The 18,665-nt window shown below is 34.5% G+C and overlaps 2 protein-coding genes and 1 pseudogene across 2 annotated transcripts; 1 reads left to right on the forward strand and 2 right to left on the reverse strand.

Moving 5' to 3' along the window:
• Positions 1-8,515: 8,515 nt before the first annotated feature.
• LOC127257270 (uncharacterized) lies at positions 8,516-9,447 on the reverse strand. The gene is made up of 3 exons (XM_051283653.1): positions 9,160-9,447; positions 8,930-9,076; positions 8,516-8,806 (listed from the first exon to the last, which is right to left on the reverse strand). The coding sequence occupies exons 1-3, from the start codon at positions 9,445-9,447 to the stop codon at positions 8,516-8,518; spliced, it is 726 nt and encodes a 241-aa protein (XP_051139610.1).
• A 1,477-nt stretch (positions 9,448-10,924) lies between these two features.
• LOC127257271 (uncharacterized) lies at positions 10,925-12,205 on the forward strand (annotated as a pseudogene).
• Positions 12,206-17,978: 5,773 nt separating this feature from the next.
• Positions 17,979-18,416, reverse strand: LOC127257273 (S-protein homolog 5-like). Its single transcript, XM_051283654.1, has one exon. The coding sequence runs from the start codon at positions 18,414-18,416 to the stop codon at positions 17,979-17,981; it is 438 nt and encodes a 145-aa protein (XP_051139611.1).
• Between the last annotated feature and the right edge of the window lie 249 nt (positions 18,417-18,665).

The following is an 18,665-nucleotide window of genomic DNA, read 5'->3' on the forward strand; positions in this document are numbered from 1 at the left end:
GACGTATAAGGAAAGGAATGCTGTACCAAGGTACCCTGATTGGATAGAAACTGCAAAAATGATGACATATTGTACGCACAAGCATTATCAGTACGAAGGAATTTAATAGGACGGGAAAATTGAGTTTGAATAATCTGAGCAAATTGAGCATATATAGAGGGTAATTCAGAATGATTTTTCAAAAAATGAATCCAAGTAAATCGTGAAAAATCATCAACAAATATAACATAATACTGAAAACCACTGATGGACGCAACATGAGAAGGACCCCAAATGTCAGAATGGACTAAATAAAAAGGTTCAGTAGCAATAAATGAACTTAATGAAAATCTAAGAGCAGGTTGTTTGCCAAGTTTACAATCGACACAATTAAAAGACTTAAAACGACCTGGACCTAAAATACCTTTAGTATGAAGTGCCTGGAGCTTACTGGAAGACGCATGACCTAGACGAAGATGCCAATGAAGAATAAAGGAATCAGAGGTAAGAGCTGCAGAGCAGGGATATGTGCAGAAGGTATGAAGAGACTCAAGCTCAAATAATCGACCCGTTTTACGTCCCGTCCCGAGAAGTTGACCCGTCTGAGAATCCTGAACCTGCACACCACTAGAAGAGAATGTAACGGTAAGACCTTGTTCAACTAATTGACCAACATAGATAAGATTTAAAGTTAAGTCAGGGATGCAATATGTACCAGGAAGATATAGGGAAGGGGAGGACGTAAGATCGGTGTGAGTAATATGCATGGTAGTACATATTATGTATAGGTTGTAAATGGGAGACAAGAGACATAGATATGTCAAGTTATGAGGGTTAGACGTCATATGGTGACAAAAACCAGAATAAAAATACCAAGTAGATGTACCTGGAGTGGTAGACATAGCAGAATTGGTTTGTATAACCTGTTTGATGATGGTTTCTATATCGTGAGGATTGTAAGACGAATGCTGACTCTCATTAGTAGTAGCAGTTGTAATCGTAGAAGAAGCAGTCGAAGAAGACCCACTAGGCTCCCGAGGTTTGGGAGCAGAGCTACCGGAATGTCTAGGAGCAGAACTACCTGAACGCTGAGATCTAGTGGGACAGGCAGGAGCAATATGGCCACGCATACAACAAGATGACACTTAATCTTCGGACAGGTGGACCAAGTGTGATCAGGAGACTTGCAAACTCGACATCCAGTACGAGCAGATTGGGACTGGCGAGACACAGCTAAAGCAGAATCAAAACTCGGTGTCTTAGCCAATTGGAGACGGGTCTCCTCAAAAGTAATCTCCAGAATGGCAGCATCAAGAGTAGACAATAGATGTCGATGTAGGAGTGAGGCACGAACAACCTCATATTCAGGTCGAAGGGCCATCAAGAACTGAATAAGGTCAAGATGGTCCTGACTAATCTGTGACTGCCGGAGACGATAACGAATAGGCTGAACCTGAGCAAGAAAATAATTAACAGACTGACCAGGTTGCTGTCGAGCGGAGCTCAACGTCGTCCAAAGCTGATCATAATGAGCAAGACCTGTAGTTTGAAAATGAGTAGTGAGGAAATCCCATGCCTTCTTTCCAGTATCAAAAGAAGTCAATTGTACCTGCAGGTTGATGACTCCAAATATGAGCATATTCTCCGCTTGAAAAAACTATGTATTACTTGAATTTCTGTATAAAAACTATCACAATATCTTATTTATGGCATACTTTATTGATCTATCTTGCTTGGCATGATCCAAAATTGATTTGTTGAGATTATTAAGCGATAGCCGTTTCCGCTCACAAGCAACGACTTCACCGCTCAGGCCAGCGACCCAGACACCCACCGCAGCGGAGCGACGACAACTGGTTGCAATTAACCTCTAAGTGTTCAATCCGCAGCGGTACAACCATTCCACTACCAGCCAGCTTTGACAACTCCGCTCAGTTGCGCTGATGCCCTCCAACCATCTGGGTGAGCGAGGAAGATTTGTACCCTTACAAGTTGAAGCAAGTGAAACGAGCACTCTGGGAGTTATGGCCAACAACTGCTCCAACGGTATAACTACTAGCACTGCCTAACTTCCCAGCGGTTGGAACCACTTCTCAACTGCTTGCAACTGCTACTCCCATTAGCTATAAATAGAGCCAGATATCCATTTGTAAAAAGATTTCGAGAGGAGTATACAAGCACTATATACACACGCAATCTAGTCGTCTTCCTGCCTCCAGAGAGCTCCATTCCTGTAAGGGAGTTCTCAGCAGGAATGACAAAGGGGGTTGAGATCTCTCTTCTCCCTTGGCCACACTTTACTGCTTACTTAGTTTTAGTTACCGCTTTAGTTACAACTTTTGTAGAACTATAACTTTCCTGCTTTGGTAGTAAGTAATGAAATATCATTTGTTATTCATCATCACTTCTTCCATATTTTTTTCATATTTCTATAAACCCTAGTTGTATAGAATTTCAATTCGCTGAGAAAGAACGCAAAAGAATTGATTATCCAAGCCTTGTCTTTTGTCACAAACAGATTCAAGGCAGTTCGATGTAGTTAAGTACGCAGGAGTCTTATCGACCTACTTGATTACTGATCTAAATTCAATTTTGATTAAAAAAAAAGGTAACATAAAGCCACTAATGAAAAAGAATTTGGGATAATTAATGGGGCATAGGCGGTGGTCAATTGGGTCACAGAAATTCCTAGTGACAGTACGGTTTCTTTCTTATAATGAATAGATTCTGGGCGTAATTGAAGTCTTGTTGTAAATCCCTTAAGGTCAAGTATCAGCGATCAAGGTTCTTTATAATCTGGCTTATAAACTTACATTACTCTCTCATACCGTTTTTGTATTATACATATATGTTTCGATTAAACACCAACATCACTCACTCATTTCATCCAGGAAAATCTAGCCATTGAGTAACGCACAGTTCAGACACAACACCTCTCTATCACCTTCTACCGCTCAATTTATATAAATATATATTGTGCCCATCCGCTCATGTCCCTCTTGCTCACACATCGCTGGCACCAGTCCCGCTCACCACCGCTCCGCTCACCGTCGCTCGCTTTTACCGCTTTCCTTAGTTTTTCAGCTTTCTGTAGCTTTAGATTCTGGCTCGCTTCTGAGCGGGTCTTCTTACTGCTTTTCCGCCGCTTTCATGAGATCAATACTTGATATAAATTTGCGACTTAAAATCCCTGTGTTCGACCTGGAAACTCACCAGTTAAAGATTACACATAATTATGATAAACGATTTAGGGTCTACAACCACAAACTTTTGCTATATCTGATTGCTCACAATAAGTCCTTACATATACATTTTCGACGAAAATTCCCTGCATTTGAATGTATATATCAACATCGTGTTGCCATAGGTACAGAAGTATTGCGTAGTCAAGTAAGAATCTGATGATTCTTAGTATCCCAATCTTCCAATTTGGCAACATAATCTTCATGCTCCCGAGAGGTGGGATCAACATTCACAAAAGGAGATGAAGAGACAGGTAGCCGAATATCGCCAGTGAGAATTAGCCATAACTTCCTACCAATAAAGAAACTTTTCATAGACTGCATCCAAAGATCTTAATTATCGCCGGATAAGATAGTAGTAATAGGTAAATGAACGTCCATACACTCCATAACAAAAAAACGTAGAAAAATATGTTAATCACGAAATCAAAGCCCAAATCAAAAAAGTAGATCGAACAATCCAATCGGTAATAGTCGCAAAATGAAATCAACTCCGATGATAAAGCCAACCACACCACGACATAGGGAACCAAAGCAGGAGGTTGCGACAGAAAAATGACGGCCGGAGAAGGGCGGACGACGGCGAACAGCGACGGCGGCGGCGGCGACTAGGGTTTGGTTTTGGAAAACCGTGCTCTGATACTATGTTAGAAATTTTGGGTGAAATAATGAAATTTTCTTATTGATCATCAAAATAAGGGGCTTATATATAAGCAATACAAAATAGACTCGATAGACTCAAATCTAAGTAATCTAATCTATAGGTAAGACCAAATCTAAATATAAATTATACTAAATCTAAAACTGAATATCTAAAATATCTCAACAAATATATATGCTTAACCAGGTGGTTGTTATTTGTTTTACTCTTAACCATTAATTAATATTAAGAATAAATAAATAAAAAATAATTGATTAATATTCTAGTCCAATTGTGCACACCTGAATGATTCTAATTTGGTACAACCCTTGCAATATTATGACTTGTTTTGTTAATTACGAGTGTCTGGTATGGTGTTGAACATGTATTTTGCTACACCATACTGAATTATCTTAAACCGTTTTGGACTAATTATGCAATTAATCTAATGGTTGGTATGCATAGAGGTTAATTTAAGAATACAAGTTTCATTTATTTAATGACATGTTAATCATGAAAGTTAATATAATTAATTAATTAATTATGGTATACTCGCAAATGAAAAAGCTATTAAAATTTGAAAACTTGATCAAATTTGTCAAAAATTTATACTTCATTTGTCCCAAAGGTATTATTTTACTAACTATTTAGTGTTTGTACCGTTTAAATAGTCTCTTCTATTTGCAATCTATTTAATTCCTTATTATCAATTTATATCGACTCTTACTTTTATTTACCAAAATATCATAAACACTTACTATTAATGGCCACACAAAAATTCTATCGATAATAGTGGATTGCCGATTGTTAAGAATGTCAGGCGATTGGATCAAATCGACTTAGATCAATGGCCAATGTTTACAAGTGAAAAATAAACTATGATCAAACCCAATCGAGTATCCTTGAGCTAATCGACTTAGATTAATGGCCAATGTATACAAATGAAAAATAAACCGTGATCAAACCCAATCGAGTATCCATAGAGCTCAAGGATTGATCAATAAATTAATTGGTTGATTTTCTCATTCAACTCAATGGATTAATTGGCCACTACCTTAATTCTTATGAAGAGAGTAAGTGACCATTAATCGATCAATTATGTGGTGGAAGTATTGGCCATTAATCGGTTAATTATGAATGAGGTAGTGGCCTTAAGTGAAGGGGATATTTTGTGAACGTTTCGGAGAGTTGAATGTGAGCGTTATGGAATGGCAAAGAATTTTTTTTGCCATGAAAGAAGCAAGTCATGCAAGAGAGAAGAAAAGACACATCTTAATTCACAAAATTATCTTTCTTTTCTTTACATTTTCCTTGCATTTTTTCTTCTTTTGTTTTTGTAGAGTAATGTGGAATCAATCTGAATCAATACAACTCATTTGCACCATCTTTCCTTTGATTATTTTTATGTGATCTATTTATTAACTTTACCGCATACCACCGGAGATTGACATCAAGTTTCCGGGAACCAACCAATACTCCCGGCGAGAAGTTTTATGCCGAAAATTATTTTCTAGGCCAACATAATTGGCACGTCCAGTGGGACGCAATGGCCTATGCGATTACAATTGGGAAAAAATTGTTCATATGGCGAATCAAGGAAAGAACGGCGGCTAGTTTTTGGATGCCTTCCATGGGCTGTCCATTCAAAAGAATTTACGTCGAGAAGGTGCCGCTTCGCGTTTAAAGGGCAACGGTTCATCCAAGAGGATGGTGACCACCTTCATTCGCGAGAAAATGTCATTAGCGATGCAAGAAAGCCTTCGAGACTTTGCATTTGATATATCGTGCCAAGTGGCTGACATTTTTCGGCCGGCCACAAACAATGGAATTGCCGCCGATCGACACAAGGAGAACCAACAATTTTCAGAAACTACCAGATGTTATTTTTCTCCAATCGCCTAGTCTAAATGATGTCGATTCTGTTGCAAAGTGAAGATCCCGTTTTCAGCCCATTACAGTCTTAAATCAGGTGATTTTTTTGAATTTTCCTTCATCTATATATTCAGAAATTCCCCTAGTATAATTTGGGCAGGTTCAAGCACTCCGGATGGACCGTTCGACAAGTACACCGACTATTCCAAATTGTAGCGGTAGCCTTAGTGGATTTGGGGGGCAACATCAATTTGGCGTTCCTGAGAGCAATTTTTTCAGCCGCCACCGCTGATATACAATATTCCAATGATCGATTATGGTAGAGGCGAGAAATTTATTTTTCTCTCATGAGATTACTCCACCACATCAATCCATTATGGAGCAATGACAATATGACGCTCCGGGGGGCAATTTTTTCCAATCTCCACAGTTGATTGTTCCACCAAAAAGCGATATTAACGTTGTTGGTAGGACAGTCATAGGGCAGAAGATATATACAACCACTTATGGAAGCCCAAATGCAACTAGTTTGTTCTATGGGCAAGGAATAACACAAAAACAACAATCTCTTGGGGAGCAACAACCATTCGATGGTTCTGACAATCATTACTTACAGCCTGAATTTCAGGGGCAGCATTCGTCAATTCTTCCACCTGTCAGCATTCGCCAATTCTTCAACGGCCGGGTTTGGAGCATCGGTTAATTGGGGGGCAGCGGAAATTTGATGAACAAATGACCAATTATATTTAGCCGCCATGTCATGAGTTGCCGTCGCCAACTTCTTTTCCAACAGACGATCTTAACACCGTTGGTACAATATTTTGGGGGCAGCAGGTTGGTCTGTCAGCCCCTCCGGTGTCTCAAACCATCATCAATCCTCAAATATTAACGGAGGCTGTTTGTGGATTATTTATGCAGCACCTACGCCCAATTGATAGACCATTATATCGTCGGTCTTACCCCGATTGGATAGGACAAATGATGCCATTGCCACGCAACACCGAAACACCTATGTTTACTCTTTTTTTCGGGAGAATATAGATGTTCTAGTATGGAGCATGTAAGTCATTTTATTGCACAATATGACGAAGCTAGCGATTGGCATAAACTTCAAATGTTTTCGCTATCGCTAACCGGCGTTGCATTCAATTGGTATTTGGCGCTACCGCCAAACTCCATAAGGTCGTGGCAAGAGATGGAGAAGACATTTCACGATCGATTTTATAGCCTGCTGATTGAAGTTACATTGATTGATTTGATGAATGCAAAACGACAAATTCATGATCCGGTAGACGAGTGTATTGAGCACTTTTTCGATGTTTGAAAAATTTCTACAATATACAAATTCCGAATACTTAAGCGATACATATAGTGGTGAGAAACATGCATCACAACTTGATGAAAAGCTTGCTTTGCAAGAGTTTGGCTATTTTCAACAACTTATATCTTGCACCATTCGGGTTGAGCAAATGATAGACGAAAGAAAGGCCGCCAATCAATTTAGGCCGGCCGATCAACCTTTTATCATCTTTGACGATGAGGATTTTGTTGAGCCGGAAAAGCAAGACAAAGAGTTAGCTAGCAATTATTTTGCGGTGGGTATGAATGTCATATCATTGGCGGATAGGCCAATGATAAAAGATCATTTGTGCCCATCAGCAGTGGTTATGAAAGTTGGCGCTAAGAAAGATGGTAGTGCCTATAATGTTACCACTGTCAATAAGGTGAATATTAATCTTATTCAATGAGGAAACCGCCAATTGTACCACCGTCGGATGAATGGCTTGTAAACCATAAAGCGCCGATGGTTCAAGGGCCGAAACACTTGACACAGACGCAAAAGAGACGCCTCCAAAGGAAGAGGCTGGTATATAAAATTCAAAATGGGCACATGTTGGAAAAAGCATACGATCAATCAAAACATTTGGCTCAAGGAAGTGAGAAAACAAGTTGTGGCGAGAGGAAATGGGTGGCGACGAGAGGATCAAAATATGTCATTAAATGTCATCAGATCATCTCTAACCCACTGCATAAATACCAAAAATGGGGGGGGGGGGAGGGGGGAGGGGCTCCAACCCACCCCAAATCCCCCCTCCCATTTTTGCAGGATGGTATTTTTTTGGTGTATTGTGTAATTTTAATTTTTTAGTAGATGATATATAATTTTATATTTTAAAAAGTTGTATGTAATTTTATTTTTTTTGAAAAATAATGTATAATTTTATTTTTTAAAAGTGATATAATTTTAGTTTTTGGAAAGTAATATATAATTTTATTTTTTAAATTGATATATAATTTTACTGTTTGAAAAGTAATATAATTTTTATTTTTTTAAAAGTGATATGTAATTTTATTTTTTAAATTAACGTGTAATTTTACTTTGTAAAAAGTTATGTTTAATTTTTTATTTTAAAATTAATTATTTTATATATTTTCCACAAAAAAAATTTATAATATGTATGTATAATTATTAAAAAACGATATGTTTGTATTTAAATTTAAATTTATTTAAACTTGAAAATAATATATGTTATAAAATTATTTAGCAAATAAAATTAAAATACAAAAGCACGTTGCATAGGATGCAAATTACATAAAATATTACATTGATAGAATTCAAATTACATAAAACAAATTGCATAAAAAAAATTACATTGATAAAATACAATTGCATAAAATATTAAAATATACTGATCTAATACGGAGGAATATCAGCATTTTCATCTCCACCAATATCACTAAAATATTGAGAAAACATATTCGAAGAAGCCTGTGGATTTGATCATTGAAATTCCATTGTTCTTTTCTGTAAAATTTCATATTTCTTGAGTTGGTAATAAGCACGCTGAGCAGGATCAGAAATCAAGTCCATATTCATAATTTTTTCCTCGCGTGCCATTCTCTTAAATGCTAATTTCTCTCGTTCCAGTTGCAAAAATTCTTGCCTGTGCAAATTTGATTTTTGTAGTATTTCCAGAACTATTGAATTTTGTTCTTTAACTTCACTAACATGAGCATCTTCTTTGTCCTTATTTTTCTTCTGCTGCTTTGCTTTTTTCACCCCTATGGGGCGCTCATATGAAGACCCACTAACATTATAATTTAAATTTAATCCACTCTCACCATCGTCTAAGTTAACAGAAAATTATGAATTTCCAGGAGATTCAAAAGCAGTGTTATCCGACGATGATGATACATGAGTGGAATTATTTTTTCGAGGTATTTTATATGGGTTTCTAGCTTCATTATGATCATTAAATTTTTCAAAATCTTTTAAAAAATTCCAAACATGGTCAAATTTAAAACCTTTTTTAAAACTTGCATCTTCCTTCATTAGTATCTCCTTTGCTCAAACAAGATTTTAAGGTTACAAATAGAACTTTCAAGCTATATATATATTAACGATAAATTTAAGAAATGAATTACAATATCTATCTCTGAAGCTCCACTGTGTTTTAAAATTTCTACTTTCTTGATACAAGCAAGTAACTTTCGAAGAGCTTTCTCCATGGCTTGGATCCGATTTTGTACATATCTTGCACTACGTATCTCCGAATCAGGATTTTTAGTTTGGTTGTATGCATCAGTGATTTGATCCCAAAATTGATCCCTGGATTGCTGCCTTCCGGTAATTGGATCTTGCGAGATATCTAAATAATGTTGGCATAGCAACACATCTTCATCATGAGTATAACCACCACCTCGGATGGACATTTTGAGAAGAACTTTTGATAAACTTTTGTTATATTAGAATGAAAAGTGAGTGATTTTGGTGCAATAATTCAAAGAGTGGAAACATGTATTTATAGACAAATTTTGGATAGATATCAAATCTTATCCATTGTGAAACTTAATCTCAGATGTTGATTTAGATTTCACAACACCCTAGCCGTTGGATTAAAACACTTTTTTGACCAATTTCAATTATTTATATTATATTTGACTATATATATTGATATTATAACAATCTACTTATCTATATAAAAAACAATCTGAACCGTTCGTTTGGATTTCATTTTCATTTCATCTGTTGGATTGAATATCTATATTATTCAATCAATTACTCCCTCCGTCCAGCTAGAAAGTATACATGTTTCTATTTTGGGACGTTCAATTACAAAGTAAACATTTCATTAAATAACTTACTTTTTTCCACAAATACCTCTACTTTACATCATATCATTACTTTTACACCAAAAAGCAAGGGCAAAAATGTCATTACACTACTTTTAACTACCCACTATAATTAAAATACTATTATTTCTTAAACACCGCGTCAAAAGTAATTGTATACTTTTTTTGTGGACGGAGGGAGTATTATATACTCCCTCCGTCCTAGATACCGTGTCTGCTACACTGTAGACACAGTATTTTAGGAGGGGTGTTATTAGTAGATAATTAAGAATGTATTAGTGACAATAATTATCCTATAATATAAATAATTATAAATTAAGATTAAGATAACTAATTAGTTTAATTAAAATTAAAAAAAAAAATTTAAAAATTTAAAATGAGATTAAAAAGTGTGTAATCATTTTCCAAAAAAGGAAAGTGACATGGTATGTGGGACGGACAGAAACGGCAACGTGGACATGGTATCTGGGACGGAGGGAGTATTATAAATTATAAAAATTCACTTATCCATGTCAAAGTAATCATGAGCGTTCGTTTGGATTTCATTACATTTCATCCGTTGGATTGGATATCTATATTATCCAATCAATTTTTATATATTATAAATTATTAAAATTCATTTATCTACGTCAGAGCAATCATGAGCGTTCGTTTGGATTTCATCTCCATTTCATCCGTTGGATTGGATATCTATATTATCCAATCACTTATTATATATTATAAATTATAAAAATTCATTTATCCATATCACAACAATCATAAGCGTTCGTTTGGATTTCATTTTCACTTCATCCGTTGGATTGGATATCTATATTATCCAATCAATTATTATATATTATAAATTATAAAAATCCATTTATCCATATCCGAGCAATCATGATTGTTCATTTGGATTTCATCTTCATTTCATCCGTTGGATGGATATCTATATTATCCAAATATTTCTCATATATTTATATTTTATCTAAAATTTTCATTCTATAAATTAGTTGACATTCAACGAAGGTTTATTCATCAAACTTATATTCACTTATCAAAACAATATTATTTCTTCAGCATGAGTAACTCTTCATCGTCAGATGATGAAAAAGTGAGTAGAATTTTCATGGAGTCCTTTCAAGAGGATGAAACAACAATCTCCATATTGATGCAAAACAATGCTTATTTGGAACAGTTACTCAATCCATCTCAATCAACCCATCGAGGCTCTATCCCAGGTCATCGAGTAATTAATCGTGATCGTAAAAGTTCAGATCGTAATTTATATAATGATTATTTTTCAAATAATCCTTTATATAATGAACAAATGTTTCGTCGACGATTTCGAATGTCTCGAAGTCTGTTTCTTCGTATTGTTGATGTGGTTAAAGATCATGATCCGTATTTTCAACAACGGAGAGATGGTCTTGGTAGACTTGGCTTATCAACCTTACAAAAGGTAACTGCTGTTTTTTGGGTGTTAGCATATGGTGTACTTGCAGATTCAACTGATGAGTACATTAAAATTGGTGAATCAACAACAATTGAAAGTGTTAAGAGATTTTGTCGTGCCGCTGTTGAAATTTTTTCAACTGAATATCTTCGACATCCTAATGCTAATGATATTGCAAGGTTGCTTCATATTGGAGAATCTCGTGGTTTCCAAGGTATGTTGGGCAGTTTAGATTGTTGTATTGGAAGTGGAAAAATTGTCCTACGGCTTTCGCAGGTCAATATGCAGGTCGTAGTGGATCACCAACTATTATTCTCGAAGCTGTGGTTGATTATGATCTTTGGATTTGACATGCATGTTTTGGTATGCCAGGTGCCAATAATGACATTAATGTTTTAGAATCATCGCACTTGTTTTCAAATCTTGCTCTAGGCATTGCTCCTTCTGCACATTATACCCTTCAAGGGAAAGAATACAATATGGGGTATTATCTAGCTGATGGTATTTATCCTAAGTGGGCTACTCTTGTGCAAACTATTCGTGATCCACAAGGTCCAAAAAAAAAGACTTTTTGCACAGAAACAAGAGTCTTGTAGAAAAGATGTTGAGCGTGCTTTCGGAGTTCTACAATCACGTTGGCATATAATTGCTGGAGCTGTTCGATTTTGGCAAAAAGATGTTCTGCATGATATTATCACTGCTTGCATTATTATGCATAATATGATAATAGAAGATGACCAAGATCTAAGTGCACCTATCAGAGAAGTTTTAGAAACACCACCCCCATCTGTGGAAATGGCAACCGATGAAACCATCCAACTTCAACAATTTCTTGCCCGACATAGACAAATTAGAGACAAAGATGCTCATTTTGCACTCCGTAATGATTTAATAGAACATATATAGGAGCAATATAGTAACTCCATTGAATAAATATGTCTTATTTTATTTGAACTATTTTGTAATGTATGTTTTTGTAATAAATTGTTATGAAATAATAATATTACGTTATCTTTGTTTAATTATTATGATCATATTTGTCTTGATAGCATTTGATTATTTATTTAAAATTATTTTATTTGTAATAGTTATTAATTATAAATGTTAATTTTTATATATGTAATTTTTAAATAATTTATAAATTATATGTGTATGGATCTAATGTAAAAATAAATTAAAGTTGGGGTGTAATTTATAAATATGAAAAGTTATATAAAATAATATAAAAGAGGAATATATAGGGAATATACTTTTTAGAGTAAAAATTAAAGTTTATGGTTGGAGTAAAATTACTGTAGATCAACTGCATTTTTACTGTAGCAATTGCAAAAATGGAGTGGAGGGTTGGAGATGGCCTGAGTGAAAAATAATTCAATCTGTTTGCCAAATAGGAGGCTTGGTCACCAAGCAGGCTGCGGCGAAAGGAGACGGGCGACAATGAGAAGATTTGAGCAAATCACGAGTTTCCATGAGCAGAAATAAGTTCGACTTGATCGCCAAATGTCCAAAATGAAAGATGATCGAGTTTATGAGCAATCACCAAAGAGATCATTCGAAAAATGGGTTCCAATTAGTGCTCGATCGTTGAAAACCCAATCGCCGATAAAAAAATGGATACCGATTAGTCCCAAACTTTCGGTTTGACTTTTGGATGCTCCCAAGGAGTTTGGAGAAGTTGCAATTCACAGAAGCGGTGATGGAGTAAAAGGAAAAGATAAAGGCGATAGACGGGACATCAAACAAAAAGTTGGCAAGTTGTGTGATGATGAGCTTGGCGTAGAATGCATTCTAAACATAGCTGGCTTTGAAATAAGGCCACAGATTCAGCGATGGGCAAACCAAGTGAAAATTCAATGATTTTGTTTCAGCCAAGAAAAAATAGAGGGCTTGAGTTGTTCCTTCCAACTTGGAGAATATCGATAATGTTCGGGGATACATTGCTGAAAATAAACCTTTACTACATGATGGAACAATCTGGATTTGCCCCAAACTTTCTAATCTTGATCGTTGGCAATTAAAAGACTTGGCTCGCCGATGTTGTGAATATTTTTTCGGGGCAAAGTTCAGGCTGGCAAGAAAGCTGGTTGAGCATCTATTGTCGATTAAAATAGATTGCCGACCGCACGAATTGCCGCTCATGATGTCTAATTTTGAGTTGATCGTTGCAACCAAGTCAAAAAGTGATTGTATGATGAAATTGGATCAAGTAGCACTATTCGCTATATGAAGTCGGCATCCAATGTTGTCTCCAACTTTAGCGAGACATTTTTTTTTTTTTTTGGGTATGGTTGGTTTCTAAGTTGATCAAATTGATGAAAATTTATAACGGCGAGCTATAATTTTTTGTGGCAAGTAAATTGGCCTTTCCCCTTTGGCGATTCAGGTATGTATATTTCACAAAATATATTTTATATCTAATATTCAATATTTTGTGAAATATAGCGGGGGGGGGGGGGGCATTATATTGCCACACAAAAATTCTAACAATAGCCGATCGCCGATGTTGAAGAATGTCAGGCGATTGGATCAAATCGACTTAGATTAATGGCCAATGTATACAAGTGCAAAATAAACCATGATCCAACCCAATCCAGTATCCATAGAGCACAAGGATTGATCGATAAATTAATTGGTTGATTTTCTCATTCAAATCAATGGATTAATTGGCCACTACCTTAATTCTTATGAAGAGAGTAAGTGGTCATTAATCGATCAATTATATGGCAGAAGTAGTTTCCATTAATCGGTTAACTATGAAGGAGGTAATGGCCTTACGTGAAGACGATATTTTTTGAACGTTTCGGAGAGTCTAAGGTGAGCGTTACGGAATGGAAAATGATGTTTTTTGCCATGAAAGAAGCAAGTCGTGCAAGAGAAAAAAAAAAAACATATCTCAATCCACAAAATTATCTTTCTTTTCTTTACATTTTCTTTGCATTTTTCTTCTTTTGTTTCCGTAGAATAATGTGGAATCGATCTTGAATCAATACAACTCGTTTGCGCTGTCTTTTCTTTGATTATTGTTGATTTGTTTCTTAAATTTATCGCATACCACCGGAGATTCGCATCGAGTTGCCTAGGAACCCACCAATATTCTCGGCTAGAAGTTTTAGATCGGAAATTATTTTTCAGGCCAACAATTATATAATCATGAAATTAATTAATACTTCTCCGTCCAAGAGTAAATTTATCATTTTATCATTTTAGTGTGTTCAGGTCAAAACTCCCCATTTCATTTTTGTTTAGTAAAAGTAACTCTCAACTAAATAGCAAAATACTTCTGCTATGAAAAGTAAACTAGACATTATATTATTTTATTACATTATATATCTATAAAATATTAATTTATTTTAATCTACATGCAAAAGTCAACTGAAAAACTTACCTGTGGACGGAGGAGTATAATATTTACTTTGTTTGATTAAATATTGGATAATATAAACTTTAATATGAATATGACTTCGATAAATTAATACTACTCATCTAGAGTTAAGTATCCTTAATTAATAAATTAATGTAACGAGTTTAATGAATATCCGATTTTAATCAATTATAGTAAATATATAATTAGATTGAATAAAATAATACTATCCATATTAAATCAATCAAATAAACACAATCTTATTATAGAACATATGGAATTTTTTTCTCTAATGGTTGGAAAAGCTTGTGTGTGGTTTGTGTTGTTTTTTTAATATCGTTGTACATATACTAAAAGGGTGGAGAATATTAGGAAAAAGTTCTCATACTTTTTTGGCATATGATACAAAAATAGTGTCAAAACATGTTGTTAGTCTAACACATTGAAAATTAAAGAGCACCAGTAACCAAGAAATTCAAATATAAGTATCTTTATTATTTTTCATTTTTGACAGTACTTTTTTTTCTTTATCACATGAGCAAAGATATTCTTTTCTATTTTATACTTCAAACAAAGAAACTTATATTATTTTATTTTTTTCCAGATCATTATATAAAACTTATTTTTTTAAAAATAAAACATTTTAATTAAATTTATGATTAATCAATACTAAATTAATATTTTGTAATAATTAATTTTAAAAAGTAATAGTATTTAATATTTTAATATTATTTAATACTATTTAATTTAGGGAAAATTGCAAAAAAATACCCTATATGTAGGTCCAATTATCATTTTCGAACATTTTTTTCCACCTTCGCAATTTAGTCCGGGCATTATTTTTGCCTTTCGGCACCGGAAAAACGCACCTGACCGTCACGTGCGCCTTCGTGGCATGGCCGGCGCATACGTGGACGCCGTTGTTGCGGTGTTGTCGTCCGGCTGGTCGTTGGATAGGTGACGTGGAATTATCTTCTTTTTGCTTTTGCAAATTAGGACATTATGTGTACTCTAAGTATTATTTTTGCCCCCTGGTTTCGAAAAAACAATTTGTTATAGGATCGTTGGATAGGTGACGTGGAATTATTATTTTTTTAAAAAAAATATTATATCTTTTAAAAATTTTAACTTGGCCCGATTGGACCAAATTGAAATAAAAAAAAAACTTAGAACAAACTGTTTTTTCGGCACCAAAGGGAAAAAATAATACTCGACGTACACATAATGTCCTAAATTGCGAAAGTGAAAGAACAATAATTCCACGTCACCTGTCCGACGACTACGCGGACGACAACACAGCAACGGCGATGTCCACGTATGCGCCGGCCATGCCACGAAGGCGCACGTGATGGTCACGTGCATTTTTTCGGCGCCGGAGGGCAAAAATAATGCCCGGAGTACAGATAATGTCCTAAATTGCGAAAGTGAAAAAAAAATGTTCGAAAATGATAATTTGACCTACATACAGGACATTTTTTGCAATTTTTCCTTTAATTTAACTTAATATTTAGTTTTTTGTTATTGAAATAATTTTTTTAATATTGTATTATTATTATATTTATTATTTATTTATTAGTAAATCAAAATATAGAGATAGTAACTAATTTATTCAAAATGAACAATACATTACAAATACAATACAAATACTCAAAAATAAAATGAAAACAAATAAGTTAATTGTTCATCGAACCAAACTTTTTTCATATGTGTTCAATCAAATCTAAATTGAGTTGTTGATTTGTTCCGTTGTCTTGAAGTCCCATTCGATTTCCTAGGAACTTAGTCATTATGGCATATCTATCGGTTGAATATGACTGAAACGAGGTGCTAATATTATCTACCTCCACTTGTTCGAATTGAGATATATCATAATAATGTATATATATATACATATCTTTTATCTTAAACAATCATATGGAATATGATGCATGCCTATATATATTTCCCAACATTTTATATAAGAAACTTGAGGGTCGATTACAAATTGTGAGCTAAAGTGATGTAATTTTATTTTGTGCTTGTTGTACTGTTAGATTTCCATAGTATCCATGAAGTCATTCTTGTGGCTTTTCATTATTCTCTTTAGATATTTAGTTTGCGACTTAGTAGATCTATATTTATATTTGATTTTACTCATAAATTAAATTATTTAGATTTCAGTTTATCGAGAGTGTTTTATAGTGCTTATACATAAACTCTTATTTTGATAATCAATAAAAATACAATTTTCTAATTTTGATAATTTATTTTCATATGGTATCAGAGTCTACTTTTTCCCTTGAATAAACACTACCTACTAACCTATGTTTCTCATGGTACATTCAACCTGGAATATACCAAAAGGTCTCCCAATATTAAGATTTTGGTTATAGTCTTTAGGTTTCTAGTTTCCGTAAATTATTGTTGAAACCATTTTCCGGCCGCCGCCCCTTGCTTTAATTCCCAACGTCGTGGTGTGGTTGGTTTTGTTATCTTAGTTGACTTTATTTTGTTGCCGCTACAGGAGTCCTAATTTATGTGTCTGAATCTGAGAGTTGTTCCGTCTTCTGTGTTTCTCCAGAGCTATGTGTCCGACTGTAGTGAGAGTTCCGTCATTTCTAACTCGTCGTTGTCTATGTTAAAGTTTTTTAGATTGACGTATTTCCTCCTCGAACATGAGAGTTCCGTGACTCATTGTTGTCCACGTACAAGTTTCGTAGATTGACGTATTTCCTCGTTGCACGTGAGAGTTACATGACTCATCATTGTCCACGTGCAAGTTTCATAGAGTGATGTATTTCCTCCTTGCACGTGAGAGTTTCGTTATTTTCTAGTCTGAGTCCTGTTGTTACCGATTCTAATTCAATTGAGGCACTACTTCTAATTCTGGAATGATGGACGATCGTGGCTACATCATCTTCGATGTCTCTTTGCAAAATCAAGTTTATTTCTGTTATACCACTTGAGTTTGAGGGAATGTGGAGATATTTTGGATATTCAATTTTAGGGTTTAGTAGATTTATATTTAGATTTATTCTTATCCATAGATTATATTGTTTATATTTGAGTCTATCGAAACTATCTTATATAGTTTATAAATAGGCTTTTATTTTGATAATGAATTACAATATATTTTTCCAATTTCATAATTTATTTTCAATTCATATATTTTTGTTACTAAAATCCAACACCAAAAATAAATCATTTAATATTTATAAAGAAAGGTTACGACACGCGGTGTTTATAGAGAATTTAATATGATCAATCGAAAACATATATCATTTTATTTCGAAAAAAAAAATGTGAATATTAAATTGCTACCACAAGTCAATTACTATGTCATTGCCAATCATACATCTTCACATCCTGTTTGCCTTTCTTCACATAAAATCCATCTGTTCTCACAGACCATGTGCAGTCTTTCCCACAAATCTTAAGCCTTGTTTTACTATTGAAAACTTCAAAAGATCGTTTCTTCGATCCCCATGTAAAATCACACCAGAACAATGTTTTCATGATAGCATGTTCGCAAAACCACCAGTGCCAATTGCCCATGTGGGTGCCGAGATCGTTATCGGCTGATTTGCAGTGATAGCTTACGCTGTTGGGGTCGGGCATGTCGACATTTATCCAGACACTATGTTTATCCGTCCACATACAAACGGGTTCTTTCTCTTTTTGTGGAGAGACAACACTGCCTGCGGTCGCTTGCTGTGTAAAGATGAGGCTAAGAAATATAAGGATTAGAAATGACTTCTTGGCTATAAGATCAGCCATAATGTTGTTTTGTTGTTTTTTTTAGAGAGGATGAACTGATGAGATAGATGTGCTTTCGGTGTTATATAGTGTATCTATGATCATTTTTGTAATAAAATTAAGCTACAATATCACAATTTGAATAATAAAATTCTTAATTTTCATAATGAAACAAGGTTTTTTTAGATAAAATTATATTTTGATATGACAATAAGATTTATACATATATACACATAATATAATTTTGATATGACAATAGAATTTATACAT

Source organism: Andrographis paniculata, unplaced genomic scaffold, assembly GCF_009805555.1.
Source record: "Andrographis paniculata isolate CXL003 unplaced genomic scaffold, ASM980555v1 Contig57END, whole genome shotgun sequence".
Classification (NCBI taxonomy): Eukaryota; Viridiplantae; Streptophyta; class Magnoliopsida; order Lamiales; family Acanthaceae; genus Andrographis; species Andrographis paniculata.

Excerpts from the sequence above, each read along its gene's own strand:
- LOC127257273 (XM_051283654.1), bottom strand. The coding sequence starts at position 18,416 with ATGGCTGATCTTATAGCCAAGAAGTCATTTCTAATCCTTATATTTCTT.
- LOC127257270 (XM_051283653.1), bottom strand. The coding sequence starts at position 9,447 with ATGTCCATCCGAGGTGGTGGTTATACTCATGATGAAGATGTGTTGCTA. Across the intron at positions 9,077-9,159 it reads GAGCTTCAGAGATAGATATT|GAGATACTAATGAAGGAAGA; the intron begins GTAATTCATTTC and ends GTTTGAGCAAAG. Across the intron at positions 8,807-8,929 it reads GAAAAAATAATTCCACTCAT|CGCCCCATAGGGGTGAAAAA; the intron begins GTATCATCATCG and ends TCTTCATATGAG.